General features: G+C 39.1%; 1 protein-coding gene across 1 annotated transcript in view; it reads left to right on the forward strand.

Annotated features, from left to right (window-relative positions):
* PLXNB2 (plexin B2) overlaps positions 1-15,394 on the forward strand; it is a 173,818-nt gene that overhangs the window by 121,091 nt on the left and 37,333 nt on the right. The window contains exons 15-17 of the mRNA XM_053977842.1: positions 589-761; positions 2,917-3,065; positions 6,006-6,114. Coding sequence (XP_053833817.1) covers positions 589-761; positions 2,917-3,065; positions 6,006-6,114 — 431 coding nt within the window. The remainder of the gene's footprint in view (positions 1-588; positions 762-2,916; positions 3,066-6,005; positions 6,115-15,394) is intronic.

Here is a 15,394-nt window from a genome sequence, read left to right on the forward strand (position 1 = left end):
CAGAGGAGAATGAAGAAACATAGATGTATTAACTTGCACAAAGGTTAACATTTTATAAAGTGTTAACTTTCTATTTGGTTCAGGCATGAGTGATGATTATGGAAAGTCCCAAATGTCCTGGAAACAGCCTACAAAGGCAGCTCTCTTCCTTTAATTCTGCAACTGGCAGAGGTCCCATGCCAGCTGATGTCAACCCCTACTCACACCCATGCAGAGTCTATACCTTCCATATCTGACTTGGGATCCTCCAGGAGGACCTTATTTTTGAATCAATCTTTAAACAGTTCTATGTGTTATTGAGGTTAGTCAAAGTAAGGACTTTGTACTTGAATATTTTGACAGTGCCTGAGTGACAAAAATATATTTGCAGAGTAGTCATACTCTGCGCATGGATAAATGTCAGGTTTTTCCATAGAGGAAAAATAAAATTTTCTCTCAGCATCATTCAGGGGTTAAGTACAGACTGTACATATTACTCACATGACTCCACTGAACTTTATACAGAGGGTTAGTTTTCCTTCCTAAAGGACACTGAGTATCCTTGAAACAGAGAGAAACATCTAAATATGTTTGCTGTTCATCTTTCAGTGACTCTGTACAACTGCTCCTATGGACGAAGCGACTGCAGCTTGTGCCTTGCTGCCCAGCCTGAATATAAGTGTGTCTGGTGTGAAGAAGATGGCAAGCCCAGCAAGTGCGTTTATGAAAAACTCTGTCACAGCCCCCCCACCAACACGTGTCCTCCTCCAGAAATCACTCGTGTAAGACTGCTTTTTTTTAATCTCCCTACCAGCATAATATTTTTCAGGAGAAAGCAGCCAAGCAAGCTCATACTGAAAGGCAGTTTTTTTTTCCTGGGATGCTGAGTAAGCCTCTGAAATAGCTGAAAGGATGTCAGTAGTGATGTGTGTGAGAGATTTGTAAAGACTCAGAATAAGAGACTGAATGGACTCTTTGAGCCCCCTTGTTTTTCAAGCCTTGTCCTTGCTGTATCAGGAGCCAGGGTAGCAGTGCATGCTTAAAACGTGGCATTTGATTCTTGCATTCTTAGCATGGATTTTTTCTCTTATAAAGTCCTTTCTACCTGAAATGAGTCTGTAAGAGAGGTTCACTGTTCCTGGAACTACAAATACATAACAGGTTCATCTACAGGCTTCAAGCTAGACTTTTAAATAGTATTTAATAAGGGAGCAGATTGTTTCTGCGTCACAAAGTGTTTTCCAAGTGTCAGTGATATTTTGCAGTCCACACCAGCATCAAATCCAAGGCTGTAGGAACTGAATGTAAGAAGTCAGAGAGGCCAAATGTGCACCTGACTTACTCTGCAGTTGGTGTATTCACTCAGGGTCAGGGAAGATGATTGTCCACGTTGGTGGATCAGCAGGCAAAAAAAGTCATAAATCCATGCCCTTTCCAGAAACAAGCCAAATGCTGCTTTTATGAGCATAATTGTTGAGAAAAGAGTGATACATGCTTCCACTGGGCAAATCTAAATTGCTGCAGCAGTGGTATCAATACTTAGAAACTCAGACACACTGATGAGAGCACATCCCAAGCCATCACAAAATGTGATAACTGTATGACAGAGGTTGAGAGTTGTAGCAGGGATGTTTCACTCAGTAAGAACTGTGTCTGAAACCTGTGGCTCAAAGTGGAAGAGACACTTTATCCCTGGAGACTGTGCAGTTAGAGGTGCAATGTGCCTACTGGCAGACCTGCAGTACACTGAGGAAGGTTGGCCATGAGGGTACATCTAAGAAGAAATGGCTGTTAAACATCTGGATTCTGCCAAGGAAAGTAAATACCCTAGAAGTTTGACAGAATGTGTGGAGAAGAATGCTTGTGTAATATCTGTGCCCAGGTAAACATGATTTGAGAAAAAAGGAAAAAGAAAATATTTTTAAAAAGTGTTTTCACCTGGGATACTGTTTCTACATTATTGTGGATTAAAAAAAAAGATACTAAAATATTTTAGGTTTTCAGACCTTACATTAGCTTTACATATGAACATAACATTTGGAAAGAGCTAGACAAACAGTTGAGTAATTTTTCAAGTAGTTTGTTTATGGGTTGAGTGCAAATGGACAGCCAAGGCTAGGCATCCAGCAGAGGCAGCCACATCACTGTGCTCAGACTTGCTTAGACCTGAGAGACTGATTTTGATAGAACAGGCATTGAAGTATAACCTCACTCTTCTTGATGGCAAACTTTCAGCCTTCCAATGCTGAAGACCTGAAACGGTCTTGCTGAAGGCGCTCTAAGCATTGTGTAGGAAAGCAGGTTAGCCTCCCAACAAATATTCCAAATTGAAGTGCCTGTTAGGGCCATGTTCCAGTCTGAGCAGTCCACTGCAACTGCATGATCTTCTCTGTGCCCATTTTATTTGCAAATTACTTGGTTAGCATCAGCCCATGCTGCAGCACACTACCATGAGATGCGGTAAGGAAAATCAAGGAACTGGAGGAACTTTTGAAAACACTATGTAGGGCAACACTGTGTGTTAGGAAGGTGCACTGCTCTGCTGTGAACCTAAAGGGATAAAATCACAACAACAAAATGCTGGAAAAGCTCTGTGGAAGGATTGTGAGAAGAGTGCAATCCATTTGCTTTTCAAAATCACAGTACGTCAGTGGAGGAAGCAAACTTAAAACAGAATAAACACCAGGTAAGAGTTTTGTACATAACAGTCTGCCACAGGAGACATGAAATCTTCAGCTGTTGAATACTAGTTCTGAGCTAACAGATGATTAATTAACATTAAAAAGTTGCATAGCATGTTTTTTGTTTGTCCTACAAGAAACATCTGCATTTCAAATGTTGGTAAGTCAAAGCAGCTTTAAATAATATAGAAGAGCAACATAGTCACTGCAGTATTTAATTTTGTTTTTTTTTTTCCTGTCCTTTATGCAAACACAGATTGAGCCAAAAACTGGACCACTAAGTGGTGGAATTCTTTTGACCATAATGGGATCTAATTTGGGAATAAAGGCAGAAGATGTAAAAAATATAACAGTGGCAGACAAGGAATGTCTTTTTAAAGAGGAGTTCTACTCTGTTTCCACAAGGTAATTAATGGATGCTTTTCACAAGATTTTAGAAGAAAAAAGGAACCTCTGTGCATTTTCAAGAAAATATGATCTTCTTGTGGTTACAAAAGTTTACCATTTGAAGAAATAACTATTGCTATGATATACATGCAATATTTCATAGTAACATGTCTGACTCTTTATTTTAAATTCTAATAGATTGTAATACAGCAACAAATTTACAATGGTGTACTACCATCCTGCTCCTGATTGAAGTTTTTTCCTTACTTGATTGAAAAGCTTTCATAAACTATTACTGTACATATATCAAGACTATTTGTTTTTAAATTAAAGGCATTCTGCATGTGCATCTAGTCATTAAAACTTTGCTAAATCTGAACCACAGTGAAGCCAAGCATACAAGATTTATGGGAAAGTAGGCAAAGCAAGAGGAATCTTAAATCTTAGTCCAGCCACAGAGTTTCTTGCCTGGGGACAGGGAGGGAGCCCAGAGCTTAGGTTTAGCTGTAGATGACTAAGTTTCATCTCAAAGCCAACAAGTCCATGGATGTTGAATTGCCTAAGCAGGTTGGTAGAAGTTTTGTGGATTACTTGTCACACTCTTAAGCAGTGCCAAAAATTAAAACAGAATGCCTAAATTCTTCTAGGTAGGTATCTAGGTGTTTACTACAGATTAGATCAAGCTTCTAATTTCAAGAGGGAAATACCCTTTTGATATTAGCTGATGAAAAGCATAGTAGGAAGGTTCAGTAGTAATATTAAGAGTAATGACGGATTTTTCTTTCATTCACTTTTGAAAGCTGCAACTGAAACCTTGGCTTTCTTTTCCTTCCTATAATTTAAAGTGTAACACAGTAACTTTTTGCTATTCCTGTGGCATGTTTTAAAAGTGACTTTGAAGATACCTAAGTGATTCTTCTTTAGCTTTTGAAAAATATTTAGCTTTAGTCAATGTGTGGATCAGGCATTTAGATGCTTCCCAGGCCTCTAGGACTGAAGAAGGTAAAGAATAACTGTTTCTTTCTTACTGCTTCCCAATTTTATTGCCATCACTCCTGCACTTACATGTACTTCCAACCAGTCATCTTTCCCCATTCCCTATTTTCAGTGTTTGCAAAAGCTACACTGAATTGCAACATAGCCTTATAAGAATTTCCCCATCCTCTTGGCTTTTTCTAAAGCTTTTTGATATTTTTAAATACATGGAAAGGAGCCAGAATTGAGATGACTGATTCCTAGTATCATAGCAACATTACTGGTTTCCTAAGTTCTGCAAATGTAGTAATGGGTGAGAACAAATGCAACTTGCATCATGTCATTTATCAACAAATTAGTGGGTTTTGAAGGATGTTCCTGGCTAGAGAAGCCTTAAAAAAAGCAGTTGGCAAAATCTGCAAATACATATCTTTAATTTTCTATATTTGTCTTCCTCTGTTCTTTTTTATTATTATTACCTTCTTTTTATAAAAATAAATTTTTAAAAATAACAAAAAGTGCCTTATCTTTCCCCCCTATCCTTCTGCAGTTAAAAGCTAGTCTTTTTAGGAGACAGTGGCTCCCATGCACAGCAAGATTTAAGACACTTAAGGGTGCTTTTTGACTCTGCGGTGATTTAATTGTTGGCCTTGGAGAAGTCATTCTTTGTAGTTTTCCATTAGTAATGTGGGGGAAGGGAGGCAATGCCAGCGCTGGGAAGGGGAGGGAACTTTTCTAATTAAAATCCCTGCTACGCTGTTTCCCCCACACCCCCCGGCCCCGGCCCCCCGACTGCTTTCCCTAGCTTGACATATGGTAAAAATTCCTCCAAAGGCACCATTTCCTGTTTCTGCCTGACATGAAGATACAACTTCCAAGAATACAGTAGAGAGATGATGAGGAACAGGCTCAGGCAGCCGTACACATGCCAGGACATGCAAGAATTCAGAGAATTTTGTCCATTTGCCAGTACCCAGGAAAAAAAGTCTGGGGTGATCTGCAGAGGGACTTGACAATCCTTTATTATAAGTCCGGATTTAAGCACATTATACATAGTAATTTGGAGTCATTGAGAGTTTTTTTGCTACTTTGGGTTTTTTTAAGAAATCATGCACTGCTTAAGGAAGAATAGCAATAATCCTGGAGGGAGAGTGACAGAAATGAGCAGTGATCCTCAGGGTGTGGCCTAAATGAAACTGACTGAGCAGGCTGCCAGCACTATATATCTCCTTATTTAACTGTATTATCAGCTCTCCATTAAGCATTTGTCCCAGTTTTCAAGTGTGTCGAATCCTTATTGCCTTTTCATGCTATCATTCTGTGGTTTACCTGTTTGAAATAACAATTTAATCATCCTAGCTATCACTCAGCAGCAGTGTTAGTTCTAAGGCATCATTTTCTTGGCCAGTGTTCCTTAACCTCTGATTTTGCATGTGTTATCTGTGAATTTATTTTCAGAGAACAGTAATTCTGAAGGGATTGATCGAAGGTGTGAAAAGGTTTGAAGCTGAAAAGTAGCAAGATGCACAACAAAATTATCAGCAGTTAAAACACACAAAATTATAAGATAGCTGACAGTCTGATGTTTGCATCAAGGAGGTGGGGGCTTCTTTGTGGGTTTGGGTTTTTTTAACATCACAAAGCCCACAGTAAATCTTGTATCAGGTTGCAGAGGTTCAACTGACTTATGGGGCTGAATTTGAGTCTTCTGCAGAAGGCACTTCTACTAACAGACTACTGAAGTGTAGTACTGAAGTGTACTACAGTGTACAGTGCTCAGGTTTCGGTTTTACCAGCCTTTACATAGACGAGCAAACTATTCTTGGGTGGTTTTTCTGGGAATCTGAGGCAGCACTGGATTACATAGTATAGAATAAAGCAAAGTTGGTGCTCCTGCTGGCAGTGTGTGTGGTAGCTCACATACATTGCATTGGTATTGCAGCTGTTATTTCTAACAGATAAGCTTACATTCTTTCTTTTTAGGATTGTGTGTCAAGTTGGCCCAATGAACGAACCACAACAAGGTCAAATTGAAGTTAACATCAATGGAAAATTAGGTAAATCACCAAGTGAAGTGTTGTTTACATACCAGGTAAGTGCATTTTTTTCAGAGACTTGTTTTATATTTATACTTTGCATATGACATAAGTTAAAGTTAAGCACAGAGTTGTTTGTGTTTGTCTTACTGTTCATCAGTAGCACTGTCACTGAAAAATATTAGAAAACACTTAATTCCAGCATTTCTATATACAAAAGGTGTAACAAAAATCAATTCTGATTAATAGATTAAGAGTCTCAAAATAGGGTGATGTTGTTTGCCATCCAAGTTAAAAAGATGTGGTAAAAAAGCAACTTATTCACTAGCGACATAATATCTCTGAAGTATCACTATTAAATAAAAAAGTCAGCACTGCAAAAAATTAGGTATTCTCTATATACATGGTGCACTATTTTAATCATGATATTTAGTCTAGGCAGTTTTCTTAATTAGAAGAATGGATGCAGAGCAGCTGAAGAATAAGTAATGAAGGTACATTAATTTCTTTAATAATTTATTTCATTCAAAAGTATGGCACACAGAGCCACAGCGTGATGTGTGTTCATATTACTTACGTGCTTCGTTTTCAGTGTGACTATGAAAGAGAATTTCATTTCTGTGTTAATTGCTTTGCTCTAAACATGGCCCTAGCTTATAGCTGGTCTAGCATGTGGTTTTAGCAGCAAGTAGCTTTATCTGTATCTATGAGGTCTTCAAATTTTATAAAATCATGTGATAGTTAAGAGGTTTAAATAATACCAGTCCCCATACTGATACTTAAATTACACCTATAAACTATAAAAATATAAAACATAACTTATCTGTTAGGCTTTTATCTTTGCCTTTATTTAAACTTCTGTCTCATTAATTCTTGGTGTCTTGTGAGAAGTAAAGGAAAGGAGTCAGCAGTGGAATAAGTCAAGAATGACATTTAACTGAGAAGAGGATATCATTGCTTTCACAAAACAGGCTAGAAGTGGGTTTTCTGTAATTTCCAAACAAATACCTCCTTTCTCTGGTGATACTGCTGCAAAAAAACCTTATCCTTTTTGCTTGACTATGTAATATGTTCCTTTGTGGAAATGTAGGTTACGATCCTAACCAGAGAACAATCATACAATCTCCCACACATATGTTTGTGGTCTCTAGGACAGAGACTATGACAGACCTACATGAGATTTTGACATGAATCTGTTGAGTATGTTCTGCACCAGTTATCCTATCCTTCTGTGTATAAAGATATTCCCATGATTTTCATGGAAAGCATGTGAAGTTATTATGGAGTGGGTTGAAATGTTACCGGAACCATGTAGGCTTTGGAGCCTGTCTTTGGACTTGTTTTGGTGTGACTCCCTGCTCAGCCCATCTGAGAGGGACATAAGGAGCCACTGCTTTTGGCCACTTCAGGGAAAGATTCTTAATTGCCTATTAATGAGGTACTGGGAGAAGTAGCTGTGTACGAGCATTACCTATGTGGATGTTTTTCTGCAAGTCCAAGACCCTCTGTGTGTCAGTCTCTGCCTGCATTGAGGTTACTGAAAAATCAGATTCCTAAGCCAACTGCTGATAAAGAGCATTTTTATTTACTGCAAGAGTAGTAAATAAAGCATTTAATAAAAAGCATTTTTATTTACTTTCCATGTGGACCCTATTTACAATACGGAAAACATTGACAAGTAATACAATTCACACCTTAAAACTGGTGACATTGGTTTCTAATTTCATTTCTCTTAATTCCACAAGAAAAGGAAGCCAACTTTGGACTGTAGTAGGACTGAAGTCAGTATGGGGTGTCACACTGATGCACACCTCTACAAGTGTGACATGAATGCTTTGGCATGAGAACAGACAATCAGAGCAGACAGTTGCATCAGCTAATGTTGGCTTAAAAGCTTCAGTCTTGTTTCAGTGCTTTTTTCAGACTTCTTTCAGTAGACATGCAAAATCTGTGCTTTGTGTAAAACCTCTTCTACTCAGTATATACAAAGGAAAAAAAAAATAATCTTTCCAAGAGCCCTCCTAAAATATATTTTCTCTTATGTATTTCCCTGTTTCTTTGGCACATCGGATGGATACCCTTCTGCTGATCACTACTACTGTTTTTACTGTGAGCTCTGACCACTTGAAGCAGAATAGTTTTATCTTTAACAGTGACTGTTTCAAATGCAGTGGGTGGCATGACAGGGCAGAAGTGCACCCCTCTGTCTCAGCCTCATACATATGATTACTATCTACCAGAAAAAGCACTTACCAAGTAGATTGGGTATAAGAATTTTTTTATATGATGAGAGTGGTGAGTCACTAAGAGAAGTTGCCCAGAAAAGCTGTATCTGCCCCATTATTGGAACTGTTCAAGCCAGGCTGGATGGGGCTTTGAGCAACCTGATCTAGGGAAAGGTGTCCCTGTCCATGATAGGGGTGTGGGACTATGTGAGCATTGAAGGTCCCTTCAATTCTGAACCATTCAGTGATTCTGTAAGTAGTATTATGTTTGGCTCTTGTTGGTACCCTGTCTGAACAGTGTGATTTATTTTTAAAGGTGGATTGATGAGAATCAATAGTCAGAACAACTTGAGGCTCAGACTCATGCTTCTTTCCTGTCTGTCGCACAGAGCATTTCAGAACTGACAAATGTGCAAGACCTTCATGAAATGGGTCAAAAATCCAGTTAAAAGAGAAGTCATTGTTTCAATTTAAAATTATTTCTGAACAAAATTGCCTTGGCCCACAAGTGTCTGTGCTGTACAGTAAATACCTATATTTGCTGCACAACAGGAGAAGAAAGCTTTATGTCTCCCTACCAGTCACAATTTCTCTATCCAGCCTGAGTTCAGTTCAAGTATAGTCCCAATGAAATTAAATTCTGATAACCCAGTCATCTTCTGCTGGCATTTCTATTGTTGTACTAAAAGCAGGCTCAGGCAATAACCATTCTCCTGTTTAGTGAAATAGAAATGAACTTCTGCTAAATTTTAATATCCAGCTATGTGGTACATCTGGAGCACTAACAGCTTGGCTGGTCTCTGAGCAGGTGGAGCAGTAACATGGCTAAAGGCCAGTCCTGCTTTTTCATTTGTTGTTAACTTTATCTGATTTGCTTGTTACTCTGGCAATGAGAAGCAGTCTCAAAGGAAGGAGTTAAGCTTTTCCAAGGTGTATGGCCCAGATTTGCTGATCCCATACAAGTGCTGATACTTTTCTCAGAACAGCTCTTCTACAGGCACTCAAGGCACCAGGACAAGAGCTTGCGGCTGGTTCTGGCATCTCCAGCAATTGTTTGTTGGAACAATTTTGTGAGGTTTAGGCTGTGCAGGTTAGAATGACTTTTCAGAAAGCTCAAATAAATCTAAGATGGTGAAATTAGAGGTAGAACTTTTCAAAAGTATAATACATTTCTGAGGTGCTGAAGGTAGTTTAGGAACTGGCTTGGAAAAAATGACTTCTTGTAAACCAGGATGTCTGTTTACCTAAATGAGATGAATAACCAAAAAGAGGAAGAAGGGGGAATAAATTAGAGCCTGACCTGAAAACAGACATGAACATCACTATTCACCATACTGCTAGTTTGAATGTGAAATGAACAGCACAATTAATTTAACAAGGTGCACTCTTCCACCTTAATCTACCCCCAAACTTTGCAGTTTCCTCTTACCTGCGTCCTTCCTCTGCTTTGCTTCTTGATGTTTGAAGCGATTGCAGTGGAAGCTCTCACCAGATCAGTGCCTCAAGGCTTTCATGGAGGGTTTCAGCTCACTCCTTGATTTTTCGCCCTGAGTCGTTGCCTCAATACATTCATTTCACACTGTAGCTGGGGGCTTTGGGTGAGTTTTTTTGCAGGGAAAATTACATGCTTGTAGCCATTATGATTGATGCTGATAAACCACACATCCGCAGACGTCTGGAATTGCTTCCAGAGGTTCTTATTTTATTCTTAAGTCTTGCAGTACATCTTGTTTGTGTGTCAGTCTGCATGGGGGACAGGAGAACTCCTGGACAGCTGAGAGTTTTAATGAAGCTGGCCCTTATTCATGTGGCTGTTATTAGTCTTAACTCTCTATCCTCTGAGCCATGCATTTAAATACATGTCCCACCATGCAGTACTCATGATTCTGCTCGAGAGCTGCCAATAAACACTGGATGTATGATAGTGCAGACTTTCCAGTCATGCGTGCTTCCATTTCTCCATCAAACCTGTCAGAAGAGCTCTGTCGTCTTTTCAGAAAATCATGTGATGTCTGCCTCATGATAAAAAGATGCTTTCAGTCCAAAGAATAAGTTGTTTAACATACCAGCCCTTTGCTTAAGTGTCCCATCCACAGCAGCCAAAACACAATGCACATTACCAAACAAATGCTCTGCCTGGGCACCTGGAGTGTCTGGAAGCGTTTGGTCAGCTTACATGGTGTAAGGTTTCGACAAAGCAGCCCCAGAGAGGCAGGACTCAGCTCCTCATCTCTCTGCTGTTGCAGAAACCCAGGAACTGACTTGTGTTATGGATGCTGTGACGAGGCGAGCTAGTGGGTCAGGTCAGCCACTGCGGTGAACACCAGACTGCCGAGAATGCACAATGGAAATTCTTTGGTTGAATATCCTGTGAGTGGGTGGCTTGTCTGAAGAAACAAGAAACAGGCTCCCTTGAGTCTGAGAAAGGAGGGAAGTTGAGGGGGAAAAACAGATCCTAATAGCTTGAGTTCCCCACTCAGAGGTTTAATTCAACTCCTGTGGTTACCTTCATAGTCCATGAAATGACATTTTGACCTCCAAAAAGCTGGCTGGTGTCTACAGCACTTCACGGGCTATGCCTTTTATTTTTGTGTGCATAATATGCAAGAGTTGGCAGAATAATTTGCCTTTCATTGTGAGGCAGAAAATTTTGGTAAAAAATTACTTGTTCAAGAGCCAGAACTTACTGCAGCTGGAACCAGGATGAGGAGAGAGAAGAGTTACTTGTGAAGGAAAGATGGCTGTGATAAAGGTAAAGCAACAACATGGCCTGTACATTTGTGAAAATCTTATCCACATCTGTGTGCACTGTCATCAGGTCTTGGAAATAGCATTCCTGTTCTCTGCTTGTGTGGAAGCACAAGAGTCTATTCTACTTGTGAAGAAGTGCACTTGCATCAAAGGCAAACCCCCAAATGGAGGTCGGTGCCTACAGGAGCCAACAGAAGGGAGCTTAGGTGGCTTTGCCATTTGCTGCCCATCATGTCCATTTGAACACCTCCATCTGTTGCTGGCTTCCCCTTGTGCTGCAGCTGGCATCTCAGCATCATAGGGCCATATCTGACACCATCCTAATTTCTCTTCCCAGTTGTCTCTCTGCTTGTGATCTGGCACAGTTGTGTTTTTTCCAGCATCCCCCTCTGAAGCACAGACTTCATGCCAAGGTTTCTGTGCACCTCTGTTAGGTTCCCCTCCTCTGTTGCTGACTAACTGTTCTTGAATTTCTGGCCCCTCTTATGATCCACCAGTAGGCTCCTTGGTGGTTTGTTGTTTCTCTCTTTGATTAGTGAAGGATAAAGGGTAACCATTAGTGAAGGATAAAGGGTAACCAGTTTTATCTCAGTGGTGTAGTTCATGGGCTAGAAACTGCTTACAACAGATGGATACCATAGAAGACAGTATCCCTTATTTACAGAGTCACATCCAATAATTCTTCTGGGAAGAGGAAACCTTGTATAGATGAGGTTGTGCTTGATGACAGACAAATGGAAAAGCAGAGAAATAGATAAAGAAGCCATGCAGAACTTTGGTGATGCTCCATGGGTGTCCACTCCTCTTGTTCTTGGATAGTTTGTAAGGGACCAGAAATGAGTTGGCTGGACATGACACTGCAAACCAGGAAAGCTGCAGAGCAAAGAAAAAGAGTGAAAAAGAACATGAACTGGTCTGGAAAATCCAATCTAGATGCAAGATGGGTGAGTGAAAAAGAGGCTGGGGGACTAGTTCTCTTTTACACCTCTATATCTTTAATTGCAAAGAAAATTGTGAAAAATCAGGAAACAAAACAAAAAGAAAAAAAAAAAAGTAATAACCCCACTGCTAGCCAGTTAAAAGACAGGCTTTGATTTGACACCTGCATACCACAGAGATCTAAAATGCTAGGAGTTCTCTCAGAGAATTTTCAGACTACAAATGGTATGTTTTTACTAAAATAGAAGTAAAAAAAATTGAAGAAATAAGATATCGCCTTCCTAACTCTGCAGAAAGACTAATTGCTACTCATAAAATATTAAAGATTAAAAAGTTCATTCTAGATTAATAAACAGGATAAAAAATATAAGAGCTAAATGTGAATGCTCAGAGGATCTACGGAAGCTGTGTAAGAGCAGCAGCCATGTACACTGCTAATAAGCAAGTTCATGTCTAAATGTGATTATAAGTGGAACAGACATGGAGATAATTTACCTTCTAGCATTCAGAAAGCATGAAACTACAATGAAAAATACACAGCATTTCTGTGAACAGATTTTTAAGTAAGGGGCAAAAGATAAAAACAAAGCATGCAAAGAAGAGATTTCTGGTTGTGATGAAAAAAACAGGACACTGGAAAATGCCTGAATGTGAAGTCATATATATACTTGGGCCAGCTGGAGCTTTTTTGTCAATATTTTTCTTTGGTTTTTTTTTCCAGTACTTCTGTGTTGATGAAGCAAGGATAAGACAGTGGCACACATGAATGTAAATGCCACATTTGCATTGGTATTACAAAGAGAATAAATGAATTTGCTACTAAACATGCTTGCATTATTTGAACATTAGGTACCAAAGTGTTGTTGTCTCACTGCTTGGAGCAGATAACCACTGCTTTCAGGTAAACCATAGCAACAGGATGGGTACTAACCAAAGGTATAAAAACACAAGAGATAACCTATTTATAACATTATTATCCTTCTAATAAGGATAATTGTCTTGCGGTTATCAAAGCATTGGGAATACTACTTATCAGTTCAGGAATATTTACACAGCAGTCTGATACAAGATAGAAAAGTTGGGTTGCAGGTGGACTTTGAGATCTTTAACTCAACATTATTACATCTAGGTATGATTTAAGGAAAATTTATGTGTAAAGTGCTCAAATTTCCCATTGCAAACAGGCTACGTTCTGGTCGGACCCACAAGCAAGAAATCCTGTTTAGATCAAATAATTTTTTCAGGATAAATCATGCAGTAGGGAGCAAGTTACACCTGGTGATTGAAAATCACTCCCATCTGTATTGAATTTTATTCTGACAGCATAGCTGTGGATTTGCACTGGTTTTATCAAAACTGTAAATCCATTTTCTACAAACACAGGGGCATGATCATGAGAATGAAAGGCAGTGGGGAGTCCTGGTGGCACAAAGGCCCTCTGCTGGGAGATGGCTTACCAGACTCTTCAAAATCCAGGCCACTGAACAGCTGACAGACATTGGAACAGGCTTTTTCAAACTAGACTATCAAAAAGCCCTCATAACAAGGTAGCCTGTTATTGCAGAAAATATTTATGCTCAAACATTAAACTACCTGGAAGACATGAACAATATTTTCCTGGTGACAAAAGTATAGACCAGAAGAAACATTCCTCCATTTCAAGCAAAATAAGATAAAAACTGAAATGGGTTTGAATTATTTTCTACACTTAAAGGAATTATAAAACAATGGTTAAATCATCATTTGCAGGGTTATTTAAATTTTACTGTGTCCATGAGAAATGAAGTATTGCCAAGTCCTCACAAGGGCTGATGTTTTCCAGAAGAATTATTACAGGACTGCTACAAATTCCATACAGGACACATTATCAAATGTTCTGTTTAACATCATAATTTCACTGAGCACTGCAGTGTGATGTTACAGTGATGTTATAGAAAGTGTGAGTTCCCTCGCGTGTCTTCTGACTGATCTCAAGGTGCAGAGGGCTGAAAAAGAAAGCAAGGTATTTATCATGACAGCAGGTGTACTTCTGATTCAGAGACTGAAATGACAAAAGGGCAGAAAAAAGGAGAGAGGAAATCCTTGAGAGGATTTAGAAAAAAATAGCATCAGTGATACTGCAGCACTTGAGGTTGGAGGCTTATCAGTGTCATTTGTAGCAGTTGAACATTCAGGTTGAGTTCAATTTAAAGGGCTCTTGGTAAAAGCAGCATTCTTATTATCCCTCAAAGAAGGCTTGCACAGATGGATTTACTGTCTGCCCTTTGTCTTCCTCTGCAAGAAGAGGGAATCTCATGTAAGATTTTGGTAAGCAACATAGAACTGTGGGTCAGGTGCAGCTTTGCCAGGCTGCATAAGATAAGACTGTAAGATGAGACTAGACCTGGCACCTTCCAAGGGTCCGCATGTGTCTGTCTGTCTGCTGAGTACCATAGGAAGGGGCCGCCTTCTCCTTAGGTAACACAGTTCTTGTTGAAGTCTTGTATCACTACTGATGGCACTTTTTCAAATTAACTTGGCATTAAGTAAAGTACCATTCTCCTCCTGATCCTATCTACCTAATTGCATTTTTGAAAAATGCTTTCAGGTTGAGCATTTGCATGACCCTACTTTTTTCTTTACTGGTACTCTTAAGAAGACTGCCAGGTGGGCCGATGGAGCTTTGTTCTTTGAGCCATCCATGAATATTTTAGAGGAGCAATAAAACTTATTCATAGTACATTGGTTTTGCAATAAAATGATTATTAAAATTGTTAAAATTCTTGATAATTTATTTCAGCTGCTTATTTTTTCTGGCAAGTCCTTAAGAGGAAGGGAAAGATGGGAAATATGAAACAGAAAATAGCAAGTTAAAATTAATCAAATAATATTCCTTCCAAGTTTACAGTAACGAAGTGTTAGCAGTCATGCTGAAGAATTTCTCTGCACAGAAAGCATAATTCAGCTTCTCCTTATTAGATCATCCTTATGAGGCATCCACATTATTTGTTCCCTTGAGAGCTCCTGGTATTTGCAGAATTACTTTAAATATGTTAAATATGAATATTTTGAATAAGAGCTTTTAAAAGAGTCCTTTGAGGGACAGCTGCAAGATCAGCAATTAAAAACAAAATAAGGGTTAGCCATAACCATTCCATCTCCTCTTTGGCTGCTCTCTATGATAGTTCCCAGAGTGGTTCTTTTCCATTCAGCCTGAAGTGCAACTGAGATGTGTCTTCTGCACAATGGATGCATGAGGGGTGGGTGGTGTTCTCCTGTCTGGTGTAGCTGAGCTTTAAATTCCAAGAGGTGGAGTTGATGCCTTTCTAAGAAAAAAGAAAAAAAGAAAAAAAAAAAAAAAAAAAAAAAAAAAAAAAAAACACAGTTTCTGTGGAAAACAGAACAGATACTTCTTTCACATCCCCCTTAGAGCTGTGTTTTT

This window comes from Vidua macroura, chromosome 5, assembly GCF_024509145.1.
Source record: "Vidua macroura isolate BioBank_ID:100142 chromosome 5, ASM2450914v1, whole genome shotgun sequence".
Taxonomy (NCBI): Eukaryota; Metazoa; Chordata; class Aves; order Passeriformes; family Viduidae; genus Vidua; species Vidua macroura.